The sequence below is a fragment of the Lagenorhynchus albirostris genome, chromosome 6 (assembly GCF_949774975.1).
Source record: "Lagenorhynchus albirostris chromosome 6, mLagAlb1.1, whole genome shotgun sequence".
NCBI classification, from domain to species: Eukaryota; Metazoa; Chordata; class Mammalia; order Artiodactyla; family Delphinidae; genus Lagenorhynchus; species Lagenorhynchus albirostris.
The window spans coordinates 62203860-62222570 of NC_083100.1; the positions used below are offsets into that span (position 1 = coordinate 62203860).

Genomic DNA, 18711 nt, shown 5'->3' on the forward strand with positions numbered 1-18711 from the left:
CAAACATCTATAAAATCAAGTACTGTGGTCCAGCTTACCATGAAAAGTTACATATTTTTGCCAATAAAGTTCAAGAGATTTTTAACACTCCTTTTCTAACATTTACTTTAAATGTAATTCAGGGCCCACTTAAGAAAACTCACTGTATTACCTATTTTATAAATATAACTTATTTTTTATATTATACTTTATATTTTAAGCCAATATATTATTATCCAGGTTGATCACTCACCTTACTCATCAAAGTGGACTCCCAATGACATTAGCCATTTCAAAAAATTAAAAACCACTCCTGGGCTTCCCTGGTGGCGCAGTGGTTGAGAGTCTGCCTGCCGATGCAGGGGACGCAGGTTCGTGACCCGGTCCGGGAAGATCCCACATGCTGCAAAGCAGCTGGGCCCGTGAGCCGTGGCCGCTGGGCCTGCGCGTCCGGAGCCTGTGCTCCGTAACGGGAGAGGCCACAACAGTGAGAGGCCCGCGTACAGCAAAAAAAAAAAAAAAAAAAAACACCACTCCTGCACTCTCTTTCCTTCCTGAACGTGGAAGGTGGCACAGTGGCCTAGGACAGGGTGTCAAGACCCAACGGCCCGGCACAGGAAGGCATTCGTGTGGGGGAAAGTTACAAGAAATTGGTTACATACAAGGGAATTAATCAAAAATTAATACGTATTAAGGATTATAGGGGCCAGGTTTCTCACTATGGGAGGAGAGAGTTACAATTATGAAAAGAAGGAAAAGAAGAATAAATCCTATGGTGTTGGATTAGAATTGGGATTATCAGGTTGAACTCACAGTCATAGTTTTTAATAACTCTCTCTCCCCTCCCTTTATCCGCCCCCCATACACACACATTTTTGCCCACTAAGAGGGTCTGTGAATGAGCTCATTAGAATGAGCACATGGACTGTAGTTTCTAAATAAGATTCTTTACTAAAAGGAACCAGGACTCTTTGGAGAAATGGCTAATACCAAACACAAGATGAACCTGGGCTATCTTCTTGGCCCAGAAAATAATTGAAAATGCTCAAAGAATGGTGGGGAGAAATCCAAAGAACACAGAAACCAGCTTGAAGGGACTCCCACTGGTCAAATCTAGAACAATTTGAGCATCAAAATGATTAATGAGCATGAAATTATAACCCATAAAATAAAACAGGAATCCATAACTCCAAACTGATATAAGTAAATAAATGAATAAACTGAAAGTTGATGGAGAACAGGATATTGCAGCATCTCAAAGTATCTCCCCACAAATTACATATTAATTACAAAGGAGGGAAAAAAGAGAGGAAAGTTACTAAGGGTAACTTTACAGTGAAGAAGTCTAACAGACACCCTCATAATCAAGTGATCAAAGTTAATCACCAGTAATGAAACAAATTAAAATCATGTGACACCTGATGGGATGCAGTCAAAAGAAAACAGCAACACTTCCTTTTTTTTTTTTGGCCAGGCCAACGCAACTTGCAGGATCTTAGTTCCCCAACCAGGGATTGAACCCGGGCCATGGCAGTGAAAGCCCGGAATATTAACCACTAGGCCACCAGGCAACTCCCCAGCAACACTTCCTTGATATTCCTCTCAAAGGTGCTTCATCAGAATCCAAACATAATAGGAAAGGAGACAAGTCCAAATTGAGGGACATTCTACAGTGTCTATTGCTCTATAATCTTCAAAAGTGCCAAGGTCAAGAAAATAAAGGAAAAACTGAGGAAACTATTCCATGCTGAAGGAGACCAAAGAGACATGACAACAAAATGCAATGAGTGATTCTGGACTGGATCTTTTTGCTCTGAGACACGTTACTGGGACAACTGTCAAAACTTGGGATCTAGGGATTTTATCGTACTAAATAAAATGTTGATTCCCTTATTTTGAAAGGTGTATTCTGATTAGGTAAGAAAACGACCTTATTCCTAAAAAACACGCGCTAAAGTATTCCAGGGTAAAGCAACTTACTCTGAAATGATCCAGGAAGTTCTTTGTATTATCCTTGAAACATTTCTGTAAGTTTGAGATTTCTTCAAAATAAAAAGGTTTTAAAAATTAAACCCATCCTCAAAGGACAAAAATTTGTCATCAAGGAAGAAATGGAAACAAACAAAAATGTGCCGTAGATGCTTAAAGATGTATGAGACCTCCAAAAATGTTTAAATAATAATAGCACTGATAGAATATGTGTTTGGTCTCCTATACTACTCCTTTGTAAACTTATAATAAACTTATAAGTTTCAGTATGTTTCTTTAATTAAAACAATGAGCTACGCACTCTACAGCTCACCTTTAAATACATACATGTACATTCACATTTAGAATACATATGGCTGTCACCATATGTATTCTAAATGTAAATGATAACTAACTCGAGCATGCTAAATGGACAAGCACTGACTATCTTTGATTCCATTTACCTTACAAACTAATCAGCTATGATTACAGCTGATAAACATCCAGGTGATCAGCCTCAGATGGCCAAAAGTGGGGATGGGGGGTGGTAATATAAAATCTTCAACTGTACCATACATTAGTTTAAAGCATTAAAAATAAAAATTACCTTTCTTCTTTGTCCAGTGTTTTCTTCTCTGCAGCAGTGATCTTTTTGGGTGGTACAGGAGGGGTCACTTTTCTACATATCTCTTCAATGATGCGTTTGTTCATTCTGCTTTGCAATGCAGCTTTTAGTAAAATTCTTTCTACTGCAGTTATACCATCTCCATGACTATATTTAGGTATATCTGGTTGGATTAAAATTTCTATGTCATCAAGCCAGGGAGGATAGTAGGAGTTTTGTTTTCCTGAGAGTTTGTGGTGAAGTTTAATTAACAAAGACAATATGCTTTCTTTAATTTCCAAAATGGCTGTAGTTAACTGTGGAGCTGAACCAGGTGCAGACCATTTATTTGAAGTTTTAGGACGAACCACCTGATTTGCTTCACTGCTATTGCGATTGATGATCTCCTGAAACTTCTTTCTACGCTCTGCTACTAAGCTGAAAACTTGAGCTGTACCAGAATTCTACCATTCAAAAGAGAAAGAAAAAGAAAAATCAAGAGAAGTTACTCAAGTGTCAAGTTTAAAACCATATTAGTACTACATTTTCAAAAGGGAATGTTCAAAGTTTCATCCAAAGATTTATTTATTTAATAGATTTGCTCTTTAAGTAAATCTGTCTCTTCACTTCTCTCAAATATACTTAGTCCCCCTCAACCTGGAAACGATCGAGGAGAAAGGCGATTAGCCACAGTAACACCTGTTTTACAACCTCCTGGGCCTACTTACCAGGGAAAATAGACAAAGCTTGAGTAGTTTCTATAGCCATATTAAAGAGGAATCATAAACAAAGTCCTTCATCAGATTAAAGGAATAAAAGCTATTCTATCCAACATTCATCAAGAATACTATACTCTTTACCAACTTCTAGAAGACCATGATATCTTCCACCTAAGAAAATTATAAATTAATTTTTTACCAAATTAATGAATCTGAACTGCTAATTAATTTCATTTTTAAGGAACTTCAAAAGTTTGAAAATTAATTCTAACACAAATGCTTTAAGTTACTAAAGTGAAATATAAAGATGAAAAATCAAACTAATCTCTTTCATATTTAAATATCACTATAATTTGAACAGATTTTTTAAAACCATTTCTCTCAATAATTTATCTTCAAACTAGCCTTTTCTGCTAAAGCAGTCAAACTGCATTAGGGCTCTTAGAAATCATCTTTTAATTAAGATACAAGCTAGTTTAATGGATTTCATTAATTTTTTTTAAGCAAGCATAGAAAGGATACTTCAATCAGTTGAGCTTTTTATGAGCTAAATTGTAACATACATTATTTTTTTTTAACATCCAAGCTGTTTTTCAACGTACTCTGTATCAGCATTAGAGGCAAAGGCTGCCGCTTATAGATTCCAATATTTTAATCAAAATTCTTTATGGTGTTCACAGCAAAAACATATTGTCAAAGACAAAGAAAGTTCCTACAAATGGACTCTTCAACAAGAAATGTCTGATTCAATGTTCTTTACTTGCAAAAATCTATATTGTAGGAATTAGAGGTATTTAAATTTAGTTACTTGCCCTGTCATATCAAGATTTTTCATTTCTGCTTTCTATAAATTAATTAAGCTACATGCAATGAGAGAGCTGATTTTCAAAATGCGTCCAAATACACAATATATGGAGTTTAAGATTTTTGTGGGCTTATTTTATCAAAGTTAATTAACTGCCATAGGAGGAAAAAAAAAAGTTGTGAATGGGCATGCCACCAGCAACTAAAGATTCAATTTATTTTGATTTAGGGAACATTCATTTTTAAGATGTTAGTAACAATGCTAAATGTAAACAGACTGAAATGTGCCGCTTATAATTGGCCCAAAATACTAACACTACTAAGAAAAACCCACCATTAAATATGCAGTATTATTTTTTAAGTTCAATAATATGAATTTTCTTTAAAATTAAGCCGAAATTACTGCGTTTAAAAAACACACACACACATTAAACATTTTTTAATCTAACTATATTAATTAAACACACACATATACACACAAATACTTCAGCATTTGTCCCCATTTCCAGTTAAAGCCATATTGCTAGTTAATGCAAATATTATATACTTCTACCTCTCTTTGAAGAACTTTAGGCCGACGTGAACTCTGGCAGATTAAAGGAAAAAGATGGGTGAGGCAAAAGTTGCTTAGATATATCAGAGGAAATAAAAGACAATTTAAAATTATCTACAACCACATTTATTTTTCTTTTGGATATGATAGGATGATCTAAATGACACAACCCAACATAACAAAGTCTTTCCTTTTTTTTGTTCTCTCTTTTACACTTACTTGTAAAGAACCCAAGCTATCAGAGCTGGTACTTGCAGGTGAGTCTCTCTTCACTTCTGGAGCAGTCTCTGGAACTCTCACTCTAACATAATTTATAAAGTGTCGCATGTTTGATACTAAGTTATTACCAGGAAACCAACTGTCATGACAACGTTCTGGTCCACCTACTGATGCCTAAAACATAAACATAATGAATATCAAACCTTGCCAATCTGGTCTAAGGTACAATGGAAATGTAACAAGCCCAAATAATAGTCTATTGCCTGTCATATTCCTGAATCCCTTATAGTCTCATTCACAAATCACAAAGTGCTAATAAAACCAAATACAAACACAAAATTTTAGAACAAATTTCTCAGTACTAATATAGGTAAGTCCAATGGCAGTCAGCTAAACTTCTCCAGAAAAAAATACACTTTTCAATTTGGAAATACTTAGTACAGAATATTATTCATCAACCATTAGGAGTAACTCATAATACAGTCAAATAATGCTAATTTGGACTAACTGTAGAAGAAAGTCTGAAAAATCAACCAAAAGTCTGACTTAGTCTTAGAGGAATCGTAATGACCTTTTAATATCTATGAAAGAATATATGTTGACTCAACTTAGAATATAAAGTACAGCCTAGTCTTTTTACTTGTCTGGTTTTTTCTTGTTTGTTTGTTTTTTTGCTGTTATTATGTTGTGTTGTATTCTGTCTTTTTGGAGGGAGGGGATGAGGAAAATATCAATTAATTATAAAATCAATTTGTAGTGACAATTACTTTTATGGAAGTGATACTTATAAAATCCTGAAACAGATTAACAACTTGTATTCTTAAGTAAACATTCTCCCTTATAACAATACTTACTCCATTAACTTAAAACCTTTACAGAAACAATTTGCTATTCAAAATTAATCCCTAATCAAATTATTAGAATTTCTAGACTGAATTCCTAACATAACAATTATTTACCAGTAATCAATGCTATTAGCATAACACCAAAAGTGCACTAACCATGTTTCTTACATCTACATATTATGAATTACGAATTTCAAATTCAATAATTCTACAAATGGAATTTAATGTATTAGCGAAACCTCTCAAAGAACATATGTACATGAAGATTAAAAAGGGCCTTTTCCAATAGTTCTTAGGAAGATTTTCATCTGAGTATGATGAATCCATAAATACCTTTCAAGATGACATACAACCTTTTATTAAGGCATGTCATAACTTTAACATTTAAAAATACAAGAAACTACTTACCTCCTCATCTGATTCCTCTTCAGCTGAATTTTCAAGTCCTAATTCAATCAGATATAAAACCATGCAGAGTACATGTTCTGACAGATTTTGATGATCCATCAAAATCTTTAAAAAGGGAAAAGATGCCCTGTAATTACTTTTTTCCACAAAACATATTTCACTTAAATATCAAAAAATATTTTAATGCTATAGATGAAAGTAACATAAAATACATATACACATATATATGTGTATGTATGCATATGTACATATATATACATATATATACAAAATTCATAATCAGATACGTAAATAAAGCCATACCTTGGTGAAAAGACAAAAATAAAACCAGTAAAACAGGTTCCCTCTCAAGATCACACAGTATTTTAGGCAATATCCAGAGATATTAGTTCACTGATTTCCTAAAGGTTAAGACATTAAATAATCCACTAAAACCATTATTATAAAAATACTAGTATCTAATAAAGTAATTTAACAAGACTATTTTACATTCTAAGTTGCTGACACTCTTCTCCTGATGACAAAGATATCAGATAAATAAGTTTGTTAAATAGGATAACTCATGCAAATGTGTTTGGCATAGCACCTGGCATATAACTGGGAGCAAAATAATTGTTTATGGAACATTAATATTCTTAAAATCTGTCTCTAAAATTAAAGTTCTGAACCTGAGTGTTTTGTGCTGTTGTGTAAATGTGTATGCAATGTGTGGTTTATATGAGTGAGAAAGGAAAAAGAAATGCAAGTGGTTAGGAGAGAGGCTTCTCTGAGGAAATACTGATAAATCTGACCTTATACACGGAATACACAATGCAAGCCTTACACAATTTATGCAGGACTTTGGGGCTAACCTATACCAATCACTCATTCAATATGCTGCAACAAACTATTAACCAGAAGACACATAAAATACCATAAGAAAAAAACAGCCTGGCAACTATCATGTTGTCTTCATTATTTAAAAAAAAAAAAAGTCATCTGGTCAAACTATGGAAGGGGTAAGAGGAAGAGCTTCTGCAGGGAGTGGCACTGTCAGCTGCAGATGAGACTACAGAGAACAAAAAAAGAGGCCAGTCTAGGCTGAGCCTAGCAGAAACTGCCCAAACGGCAGAGGGAGCTCGGAAAGGACTTAGTCACTTAGGAGCTAATCTATTGTGACTAAAAAATAAAGACTTTCAGTTCACTGACTTTCTAATGCTTATTCTGACTACTGAGGCGGCTTTTCCATTCATATTTTGTGTGGCACAGTGGTGAGGAGAATAGACTTTCAAAACCTTTTAAAAACCTGTTTTTTATACAAATTCTGTATATACTTAGCTATTTGACCTTGAGCAACATCTGGCCTTAAGTTTTCTCATCTTTAAAACTGGAAGAGTAGTCCAGAATTATTGCAAGGATTACATGATCACTATCTGTTACTTGCTTCATACAGTATCTAGCAATTGGTGTTCAATAAATAGTAGATAGGTGGTATGGATAGTGGGAGGAGCAAGAACAGTAAGAGGGGACTGAAGGCTGGGAGGCAACAAAGGTCATGTTTTCTAATCCAGTACTTTACAGGGAGGAAACCAAGGCTCAGCCACACACTCAGCTAGCACAAGCAATACTAGAACAGTTTCAAACTCCCAAGGATTGCCTATCATTACTACTTTGCCTCCTCTTAATAAATAGAGCATTACTAGCTAAAATCAAATAAATTTTGGCTTGAAACCGTATGGCATTACATCTTACAGCTTCAAATGAGTAACTTAAGGGCTAAGAAAAGAAAAAACTTTATTAGGTACTACAAAAAAAAATAAAAATCGTTTCTGGGGATTTTTATCAACATGTTCTATATTAAAGTTTTTTAATATTAAACATGGCAGGAGATGAAATGGTTTACTGACACTGATTTTTAGAAAGTTGACCTGCCAATGCAATGTCAATTAAAGGTTCTTCTATTATCATAAAAGTCATGAAAACTATTACAAAGTTGAGATTTTAAAAAATTTGTTCATAATAATCTTATAACAATATTGCCTTTCTATTTTTGATGAAATATTATTTTTACAGTAAGCAAATAAAAAGGTTGAAAAAATTTAACTTGAAAGGACACAAATCATTTGCAGTAGGCTTCTTTAATTTTTAAATCAAGAATTACTGACATTTATTATCTGTAAGATGTTACGGAAAAACCCAAAGAAACTTTTTGCCCAACCCAATATATGTACTTATCTTCACTATCTGAACTAGTTATTTAATCTCTAAAACTTAAAAATCATATCTGAAAAATGAGAATAACAACAGAACTTTCACTCATAAGGAAGTTTCCTAGAATTAAACAAAGTAATGTATATAAGTGTATATAAAGTATTTGAAACAAAATCTGGCACTAAGTAGACATTCAAAAAAAAAATCTATTTGTAAAAAATCAAACCCACAAATATCTTTTTAGTAAGAAAAAATATTCTACTTTTTTTAATGAAAAAAAGAACATTTTAAATCATTTTACTGAATAATTCTCTTAGAATTTAATGAAAATAAACCATTCAATGGTTTATTTTTTTGTTTGTTTTTTTGAGGCACATGTCTAAAATTTTAACAGGAGTAATTTTTACAAGTAAAACAAAAAACTGGTCATGGGGTAGAGTTAAAAAGAATAGGGGGTACAGAAATCTAAAAGTTATATTTGTTTACACAGCAAACAAGAAAAAAACTAAAGTGTCTACTTAACTAAATTTAAGTAATTTAAATAATGCATATGTAGTAATTGTAAATTTGCCTAACAAATAGGCTTACTTTTTTAATTTAATGTTTAATTTTTCAAATTCTAATTAGAAAGAAGAAACAATAGTTTTTTTTGTATCTAACTGTATAATGTTTATCGTGTCTAGTTACTTTATAAATGTCTATAGTTAGTTTACCTATATAACATGAGTATAGTTTGTCTTTCATTTCTTATCCAGGTTAGAACATAAATATGCCTGTTATATATATAGACACATACTCCATGATATTATGTATACAATTTTTGAGTACACAACTAATGTTAGCCAAATAAGTAAGTCCGTTCTGTGTGAGAAGACCCAAGGATAAAACAAATTCTAGGTAACAAAAAAGTAAAAGCATCACCTTTTGAGTTTCTAAGGTATTTAACGAAAGAAAATCCTTAATGGTGTCACTTAGGAGCCCATTCAAATCCCTCCATGTCACATTCCTGATCAGAGGAAGAAAGCCAAGAGAACAAGCCTAAACACAGGGTCACTGGCTCCTATGGCTGCCATGTTAGTTTTGTCATTTTAGTGGATTCTGGTGGTTGTTTGGTCCCTACTGTTCATTTCATTCTTCCTGTACTCACACAATATTTCACTTCTTGTGGCACAGAAACCATAAAAAAAATTCCTATCTGAAACTGACAATATGAATAGTTTCCCCCCAAAAATGGTATAGCTGTTATTTTCAACTTAGATTTGAAATTACATAAAGAATACAATTCATATATATGTGATTATGACATATCCTCACACATCTTAAACATATAAATACACTTTACTTTATAAATAGTATTTTTATGTAAATATTATCCTTTAGCACTTTTATTTACAAATTATGGTAATAAATTCTAATCTGAGTCTTTCTATTTGAATTACTACTGTACCTTGTAAAGCAGAGTGAATAGCACAATGTGTAAAGTTTTACAGTGCAAAAGTCTCATGAGACCTTTATAGCTGGGATGGAGTGGCGTCCTTTTCTTATAGGGAGGCCAGGGATTTCCAGGGAATTTTCCACTCTGTTTTAAACTGTAAAAATAAAACAATACTAAAATTAGATGATAGACTCAAGATTAAAATGTAATTTAAATAGTGATTCCATAGCTTCATCACACACTATATATGTTACTTTAGCACTTTTTGGAATAGCCTTAGGTACAGATCATAACTTCCTCTACCTTTTTCTGGATGTATCATATTATTGATTCATTACCATTGAACTCACAGCCAACAGCACTATAACAGCCTGAACGAAGCTTATCTGACAACAAATTTTCTCTGTAAGGCACATCAAAGCCTTCTTGCCCTCCGGAACACTAAACGGCACTGTGGCACTACACTTGGGGACCATTTTAAACAACGAAATCACCAAAGGACAAAAATGCAAAAACATAGCACTAAATTGACCATGAAAAGGACACGTTTACAGTATGAGCTGAAACAAGAGGGTAGAGTTTTGCTTTGTTCCACTTCAACCTAGGTGCCCTCTGCATATCCACTGAGATCTGTGACTAACCAAGAAATTGCTCCGAGTATTGATTTCAGGCATAAACATAAATTTTACCAAGTAGCCAAATTTGCAAAATAGAATTTGCAAATAATGAGGATCAATTGTATATGACAGAATTAGCATTACAAATCAGTGAGAAAAGGATGGATTGTTCAATAAATAGTCCTGGAGCTGGTTTTCTGTAGGGGAAAAAAAATAAATAAATCACTACTTCACGCTACATATAAAAATCAACTCCAGGTGGATTAAAAATCCAAATATAAAAGTAAAACTTTAGAACTGATAAACTTTAGACAATCTAACAGAAAAATCATCGAAGAATAATCCATACACCAATCTCATACCAAGAATCATGAAGGGAAATTAATAAGTTTTTTTTAAAGGCTCAACCTCACCCAGTAATCCAGAGAATGCAAGTGAGTTATACATTCAGCACTTGAAGTTAAAATGACAGAATGAACATAAATATTTAATTTTACTTTCACTCAAAACTCCAATAAAAATATAGTAATGGTATTTCTTAAAGGATGAAAAGCACCAGGATGAAGAAAATCCAAAAAAAAATGCAAACTTTTGTCAATCGGAAAGCAAATGGATACATGTTGACTCTAGTAAACCTAAGAAAGCCAAATCACAGGAAGGCAAGGCGGACAGCTGAGAATCAACCCCAATTACACTGCAGAATCCTCAAAAGGCTCAGAAACTGGAAACATCTGGTTCTTCAATAACTGGAGTTGGGGAGATAGGAGGCTAAAATGAGGATTGCATGAAAACTGCTTCTCCCCCACCCCAACAGAATTCTGGCTAGAGAATTCATCTCTGGAGAAGGTAAAACGCAAGCACAGTTAAGGGTAGGAGGATGGGCGATTAAAATCATCGTATGCCTAGAAAGTCCATGTGTCCTTTGAGAGCCACTGAGATTTCACCCTCTTTATGCAAATTCCTTCTTAGAAATCTTTGTCTCTGAAGTTTTCTTAAGCTATGGTATTGACCTAAAACAATAGGAGGAGGTAGGGCCAAGACCAAACTGCTTGAGTCCCATTATTCTTGCATTTGGAACACTCTCTATGGCAGACTGTATTGTTGTTCCCAACTGTTGGATCACTTCCTTAAAAGAGGAATATGCTATATGACATGAGGTGCCTCACTGCTGGTACATTACATATTTCCACCCCATCACCAGGCTTAATGTGAGCCAGTAGAATGTGAGAAAAATGACAGAGGAAAAAAAAAGAAAGTCATCATATGCATTTTGACTCAGAGCACTTAGGCTCTGACTCCATTCAGTTCACAAAATAATGGCAGCCAGACCATTACCTTCTAGGCAATATTTGAAAATACTTCTCTGAGGAATCTGACAAAACCAAAAAGGAAGTTCTAAAGAGACTAACATAAGGGCTTCTCAACAAACCTACCTGCCCAAATCACACCATGTTAAAGCTCAGAATCTACAAAGATCCACCAAGGCACGGAGAGCTCTTCACCACAAGCAGCCAGAATTATCAGACATCCAAAGAATGCAGCTAACATAAAAGCTAGAGACTGAACACTAGAAAACTCAACTTAGAGGAAACAAATACCATGTAGGGAGGGGGAAAAAAATCTTAAAAATAATAAATTACAAGGAGAGGCAACATGGTTTCCTGTTACATGGGTTTGGAAGGGGAAAGTCAGTACAGCCCACATACCCCGTGTTAGCAGAATTTCCTGACATCTATATGAGGTGAGAACATCTAGAAACAGGAAAGAATGAATTCATAGTTTGGTCTCCCTATAGGAGATGATTTTTCCTAAATATCTTCTGAGACAAGGACAGGAAAAGTTGACCTTTTCAGCATTTCAAGATCCTTCTGCCTGTGGGTATGTTAGGAGCAAAGGCATATTCTCAAGATGCTGATGTGATTCCTCAACGTAATATCGATGAGAAACTGACCCAGACAAGACAAAGAAGAGGAGGAAATGGCAGCTTCTCAGGGACTGTTGACATTCCAGGATGTAGTCATAGAATTTTCCCAGGATAAATGGGAATTTCTGGACAGCACTCAATGGGAACTGTACAGGGATGAGATGTTAGAGAACTATAAAAACCTGGTCTCCTTGGGTCCTGTCTCTAAGCCAGACCTGGTCACCTTTATGGAGCAAAAGAAGGGTCCCTAGGATGTGAAGGGAATGGAGACAATAGCCATACACCCAGGAACTGGGGACCCCACCCAGGAGGAGGATGGTGACTTCAGGCTGAGCATAAGATTCCTGGGGCACCACCCTGTTTCCTCACTACCAACCAACCAGAAGGAAGTCACACACCCTGCAGCCCTCACCCTATATTTTGCCTATAAAAACTTCTCCCTGAAAACCATGGGGGAATTTGGGGTTTTTTACAGCACAAGCCACCTGTTTTCTTTGCTTAGCCCTGCAATAAACCTTTCTCTGCTCAAAAAAAAAAAAAAAAAAAAATTACCATCAACATACCAAAGAAATGAATTGCATAAATGATTCAAGAAGAGGATGCCATTAAGTTTGCTTTAAAAAAAAAAAAAACCGGTTTCTATATAAAACTATAGTGGCTACATATAAGCATAATTTTCAAAGCAATCTCAATAGCCTATGATTAAATGTTTCAACTATTCTATTTCATTTAGCATAGAAAAGCAATGTTTAGTTTTTATTTTATTTCTTTGTTTGCTTTAAGCACTAGGCCCCTAAATACGCAGCACCTAGATTAATAAAGTGTTCTGAAATAAAGGTTATATATTTGTTCAAGGCAGCAGATAATACACCATTCTGACTGCTCTTTTCAAAATCATTAATGAAATAATGCAAATGAAAAGCTACATGACAACAAAAAAAAATTTTAAGTGACTCAAACCAACACTTAATTACTGACTAGCTTGAGACATAAATGACATATATAAACTCATACATCATACTTTAAAACATGGGCCAGCAGCCATTAACCTTCAAGATGGGAGATGGGAAGCAACAGAAATATCAGAAATTACAGTTCAAAAAGATTTGCTTTCCAGCTGAATTTAAAGTAACCACTATATAAAAATCACATTTGTCTTTTGGAAATGGTCTAGACAATAGTTCCAACACTGCCATTAACAAATGTATTTCACTGAACTTCTCTGGACCACAATATCCTCATATGTAAAATATAACAATGAATTGAATGGATGGTTTTCCAACTGTTGGTTTGTTTTTGTTCTTGTTGTTTTTTGTTTTTGTTTTTTTCATTTTAAAAGCTGAATTGCCCATTAAGGGGTATTTGGAAGGGAGTGAGGAAAACGGGATGAGCCACCTCCACTCTCTTAGGCCTTCTGTTGCTGTTGCCCAACCCCCTCTTCCAGTGATGGCTCCAAAGACATTTCTACAGAAGCTGGAGAGAAGATCTTGAAGGGCTTTTCCAGCAATAAGATCCTAAAATTCTAAAGGTCTAAACATCAAACAATGAAAATGACTTATTTTCACTTAAACTCTCAGCACAAAAAAATTTTAAGAAACTTACTTTTCATTCATTTAGCAATTGCTGATTATCTACAAAGTGCCCTGCATCAAGGTAGATTCTAAAGACATAATAGCAGGACTTCCCTGGTGGTGAAGTGGTTAAGAATCTGCCTGCCAAAGCAGGGGATAAGGGTTTGATCCCTAGTCCGGGAAGATCCCACATGCTGTGGAGAAACTAAGCCCATGTGCCACAACTACTGAGCCTATGCTCTAGAGCCCATGAGCCACAACTACTGAGGCCGTGTGCCACAACTACTGAAGCCCGCGCACCTAGAGTGCATGCTCCGCAAAAAGAGAAGCCACCGCAATGAGAAGCCTGTACACTGCAACGAAGAGTAGCCCGCTCGCCACAAGAAGAAAAAACCTGCACGCAGCAACAAAGACCCAGCACAGCCAAAATAAATAAATAAATAGAGAGGGACCTTCGAGATGGCGGAAGAGTAAGACATGGAGATCACCCTTCTCCCCACAAACACATCAGAAATACATCTACATGTGGAACAGCTCCTACAGAACACCTACTGAATGCTGGCAAAAGACCTCAGACTTCCCCAAAGGCAAGAAACTCCCCACGTACCTGGGCAGGGCAAAAGAGAAAAGAAAAAAACAGAGACAAAAGAATAGGGATGGGGGCTTCCCTGGTGGCGCAGTGGTTGAGAGTCCGCCTGCCGATGCAGGGGACATGGGTTCGTGCCCCGGTCCGGGAAGATTCCACATGCCGCGGAGCGGCTAGGCCCGTGAGCCATGGCCGCTGAGCCTGCGCGTCCAGAGCCTGTGCTCCACAACGGGAGAGGCCACAACAGTAAGAGGCCCGCGTACCACAAAAAAACAAAACAAAACAACAACAACAAAAAGAATAGGGACAGGACCTGCATCTAGGGGAGGGAGCTATGAAGGAGGAAACGTTTCCACACACTAGGAAGCTCCTTCAATGGCAGAGACGGGGAGTGGGGCAGGGGGGGAAGCGTCAGAATCACAGAGTGCAATAACAGAGGTGCAGAGGGCAAAGCAGAGAGATTCCCACACAGAGGATCGGTGCCAACCAGCACTCACCAGCCTGAGAGGCTGGTCTGCTCACCAGCGGGGACAGGTTGGGGGCTGGGAGTTGAGGCTCCTGCTTCAGAGGTCAGATCCCAGGGAGAGGACTGGGGTTGGCTGCGTGAACACAGCATGAAGGGGGCTAGTGCACCACAGCTAGCCAGGAGGGAGTCCAGGAAAAAGTCTGGACCTGCCTAAGAGGCAAGAGACCATTGTTTCGGGGTGCGTGAGGAGAGGGGATTCAGAGCACCACCTAAATGAGCTCCAGAGACGGATGCAAGCCACGGCTATTGGCATGGACCCCAGAGACGGGCATGAGACGCTAAGGCTGCTGCTGCTGCCACCAAGAGGCCTGTGTGCGAGCACAGGTCACCATCCACACCTCCCCTCCCGGGAGCCTGTGCAGCCCGCCACTGCCAGGGTCCCCAAGATCCAGGGACAACTTCTCCAGGAGAACACACTGTGTGCCTCAGGCTGTTGTAACATCACGCCTGCCTCTGCCGCCGCAGGCTCACCCCGCATTCCGTACCCCTCCCTCCCCGTGGCCTGAGTGAGCCAGAGGCCCCTAATCAGCTGCTATTTCAACCCCATCCTGTCAGGGCGGGGAATAGACACCCTCAGGCAACCTACATGCAGAGACAAGGCCAAATCCAAAGCTGAACCCCAGGAGCTGTGCAAACAAAGAAGAGAAAGGAAAATTTCTCCCAGCAGCCTCGGGAGCAGCAGATTTAATCTCCACAATCACCTTCAAGTACCCTGCATCTGTGGAATACCTGGATAGACAACAAATCATCCCAAACTTGAGGCGGTGGAATTTGGGAGCAACTGTAGACTTGGGTTTGCTTTCTGCAGCTAATTTGTTTCTGATTTTATGTTTATCTTAATTTAGTATTTAGGGCTTATTATCACTGGTAGATTTGTTTATTGATTTGGTTGCTCTCTTTTTATATATATATATAGATAGATAGATATTGTTTCCTTTTTCTCTTTTTGTGAGTGTGTATGTGTATGCTTCTTTGTGTGATTTTGTATGTATAGCTTTGCTTTTACCATTTGTCCTAGGGTTCTGTCTGCCTGTTATTTTTTTGTTTGTGTTTTTATTTTTTAGTATAGTTTTTAGTGCTTGTTATCATTGGTGGATTTGTTTTTTGGTTTGGTTGCTCTCTTCTTTCTTTCTTTTTTTTTAAAATTACTCTTGTATTTTTTTATTTTTAATCATTTTTTTATTTTAATAATTTTATTTTTTTTTTCTCTTCTTTCTTTCTTTTTTTTTCCTCCCTTTTCTTCTGAGCCACATGGCTGACAGGGTCTTGGTGCTCTGGCCGGGTGTCAGGCCTGAGCCTCTAAGGTGAGATAGCCCAGTTCAGGACACTGGACCACCAGAGACCTCCCAGCTCCACGTAAATTCAAATGGAGACAGCTCTCCCAGAGATCTCCATCTCAACGCTAAGACCAGCTCCACTTAATGATGAGCAAGCTACAGTGCTGGACACCCTATGCCAAACAGCTAGCAAGACAGAAACACAACCCCACCCATCAGCAGAGAGGTTGCCTAAAATCATAATAAGGTCACAGACACCCCAAAACACACCACCAGACACGGTCCTGCCCACCAGAAAGACAAGATCCAGCCTCACCCACCAGAACACACACACTAGTCCCCTCCACCAGGAAGCCTACACAACCCACTGAACCAACCTTAGCTACTGGGGGCAGCCACTAAAAACAATGGGAACTACGAACCTGCAGCCTGCAAAAAAGAGACCCCAAACACAGTAAGTTAGGCAAAATGAGAAGACAGAAAAACACACAGCAGATGAAGGAGCAAGGTAAAAACCTATCAGACAAAATGAATGAAGAGGATATAGGCAGTCTACCTGAAAAAGAATTCAGAGTAATGATAGTAAAGATGATCCAAAATCTTGGAAATAGAACAGAGAAAATGCAAGAAACATTTAACAAGGACATAGAAGAACGAAGGAGCAAACAATGATGAACACCACAATAAATGAAATTTAAAATTCTCTAGAAGGAATCAACAGCAGAATAACTGAGGCAGAAGAACAGATTAAGTGCCCTGGAGGATAAAATAGTGGAAACAACTACTGCAGAGCAGAATAAAGAATGAAAAGTATTGAGAACAGTCTCAGAGACCTCTGGGACAACAATAAACGCACCAACATTCGAATTATAGGGGTTCCAGAAGAAGAAGAGAAAAATAAAGGGACTGAGAAAATATTTGAAGAGATTATAGTTGAAAACTTCCCTAATATGGGAAAGGAAATAGTGAATCAAGTCCAGGAAGCACAGAGAGTCCCATACAGGATAAATCCAAGGAGAAACACGCCAAGACACACATTAATCAAACTGTCAAAAATTAAATATAAAGAAAAAATACTAAAAGCAGCAAGGGAAAAACAACAAATAACATACAAGGGAATCCCCATAAGGTTAACAGCTGATCTTTCCGCAGAAATTCTGCAAGCCAGAAGGGAGTGGAAGGACATATTTAAAGTGATGAAAAGGAAAAACCTACAACCAAGATCACTCTACCCAGCAAGGATCTCATTCAGATTTGATGGAGAAATTAAAACCTTTTCAGACAAGCAAAAGCTAAGAGAATTCAGCACCACCAACCCAGTTTTACAACAAATGCTAAATGAACTTCTCTAGGCAGGAAACACAAGAGAAGAGAAAGACCTACAATAACAAAACCAAAACAATTAAGAAAATGGTAATACGAACATACATATCGATAACTACCTTAAATGTAAATGGATTAGATGCTTCAACTAAAAGACACAGACTGGCTGAAGGGATACAAAAACAAGACCTGTATATATGCTGTCTACAAGAGACCCACTTCAGACCTAGGGACACATACACACTGAAAGTGCGTGCATGGAAGAAGATATTCCATGCAAATGGAAATCAAAAGAAAGCTGGAGTAGCAATTCTCATATCAGACAAAATAGACTTTAAAATAAAGACTATTCCAAGAGACAAAGAAGGACACTGCATAATGATCAAGGGATCAATCAAAGAAGAACATATAACAATTGTAAATATTTATGCACCCAACAGAGGAGCACCTCAATACATAAGGCAAATGCTAACAGCCATAAAAGGGGAAATTGACAGTAACACAATCATACGGGACATTAACACCCCACTTTTACCAATGAACAGATCACCCAAAATGAAAATAAATAAGGAAACATAAGCTTTAAATGATATTTTAAACAAGATGGACTTAATTGATATTTATAGGACATTCCATCCAAAAACAACAGAATACACTTTCTTCTCAAGTGTTCATGGAACATTCTCCAGGATAGACCATATCTTGGGTCACAAATCAAGCCTTGGTAAATTTAAGAAAATTGAAATCGTATCAAGTATCTTATCCAAACACAACACTATGAGACTAGATATCAATTACAGGAAAAAACCTGTAAAAACCACAAACACATGGACACTAAACAATACACTACTAAATAACCAAGAAATCACTGAAGAAATCAAAGAGGAAATCAAAAAATACCTAGAAACAAATGACAATGAAAACATGACGACCCAAAACTGATGGGATGCAGCAAAAGCAGTTCTAAGAGCAAAGTTTATAGCAATACAATCCTACCTCAAGAAACAAGAAACATCTCAAATAAACAACCTAACCTTACACCTAAAGCAATTAGAGAAAGAACAACAAAAAAACCCAAAAGTTAGCAGAAGAAATCATAAAGATCAGATCAGAAGTCAATGAAAAAGAAATAAAGGAAACAATAGCAAAGACCAATAAAACTA

The 18711-nt window shown here is 36.7% G+C and overlaps 2 protein-coding genes across 4 annotated transcripts in view; one reads left to right on the forward strand and one right to left on the reverse strand.

Moving 5' to 3' along the window:
- Positions 1–18711, reverse strand: part of UBR3 (ubiquitin protein ligase E3 component n-recognin 3) — a 230900-nt gene that overhangs the window by 107669 nt on the left and 104520 nt on the right. For 2 of the 3 annotated variants that reach the window (XM_060152670.1, XM_060152669.1), the window contains exons 20-24: positions 9737–9878; positions 6100–6204; positions 4847–5020; positions 4628–4660; positions 2555–3015 (exon numbers count right to left, since the gene is read on the reverse strand). In XM_060152670.1, coding sequence (XP_060008653.1) covers positions 2555–3015; positions 4628–4660; positions 4847–5020; positions 6100–6204; positions 9737–9878 — 915 coding nt within the window. The remainder of the gene's footprint in view (positions 1–2554; positions 3016–4627; positions 4661–4846; positions 5021–6099; positions 6205–9736; positions 9879–18711) is intronic. The other variant, XM_060152671.1, reaches the window with a different exon arrangement.
- On the forward strand, positions 12319–13756 carry LOC132521918 (KRAB domain-containing protein 5-like). Its single transcript, XM_060151560.1, is given in 2 exon segments — positions 12319–12583; positions 13605–13756. Coding segments are annotated over 2 exon segments (417 nt in total).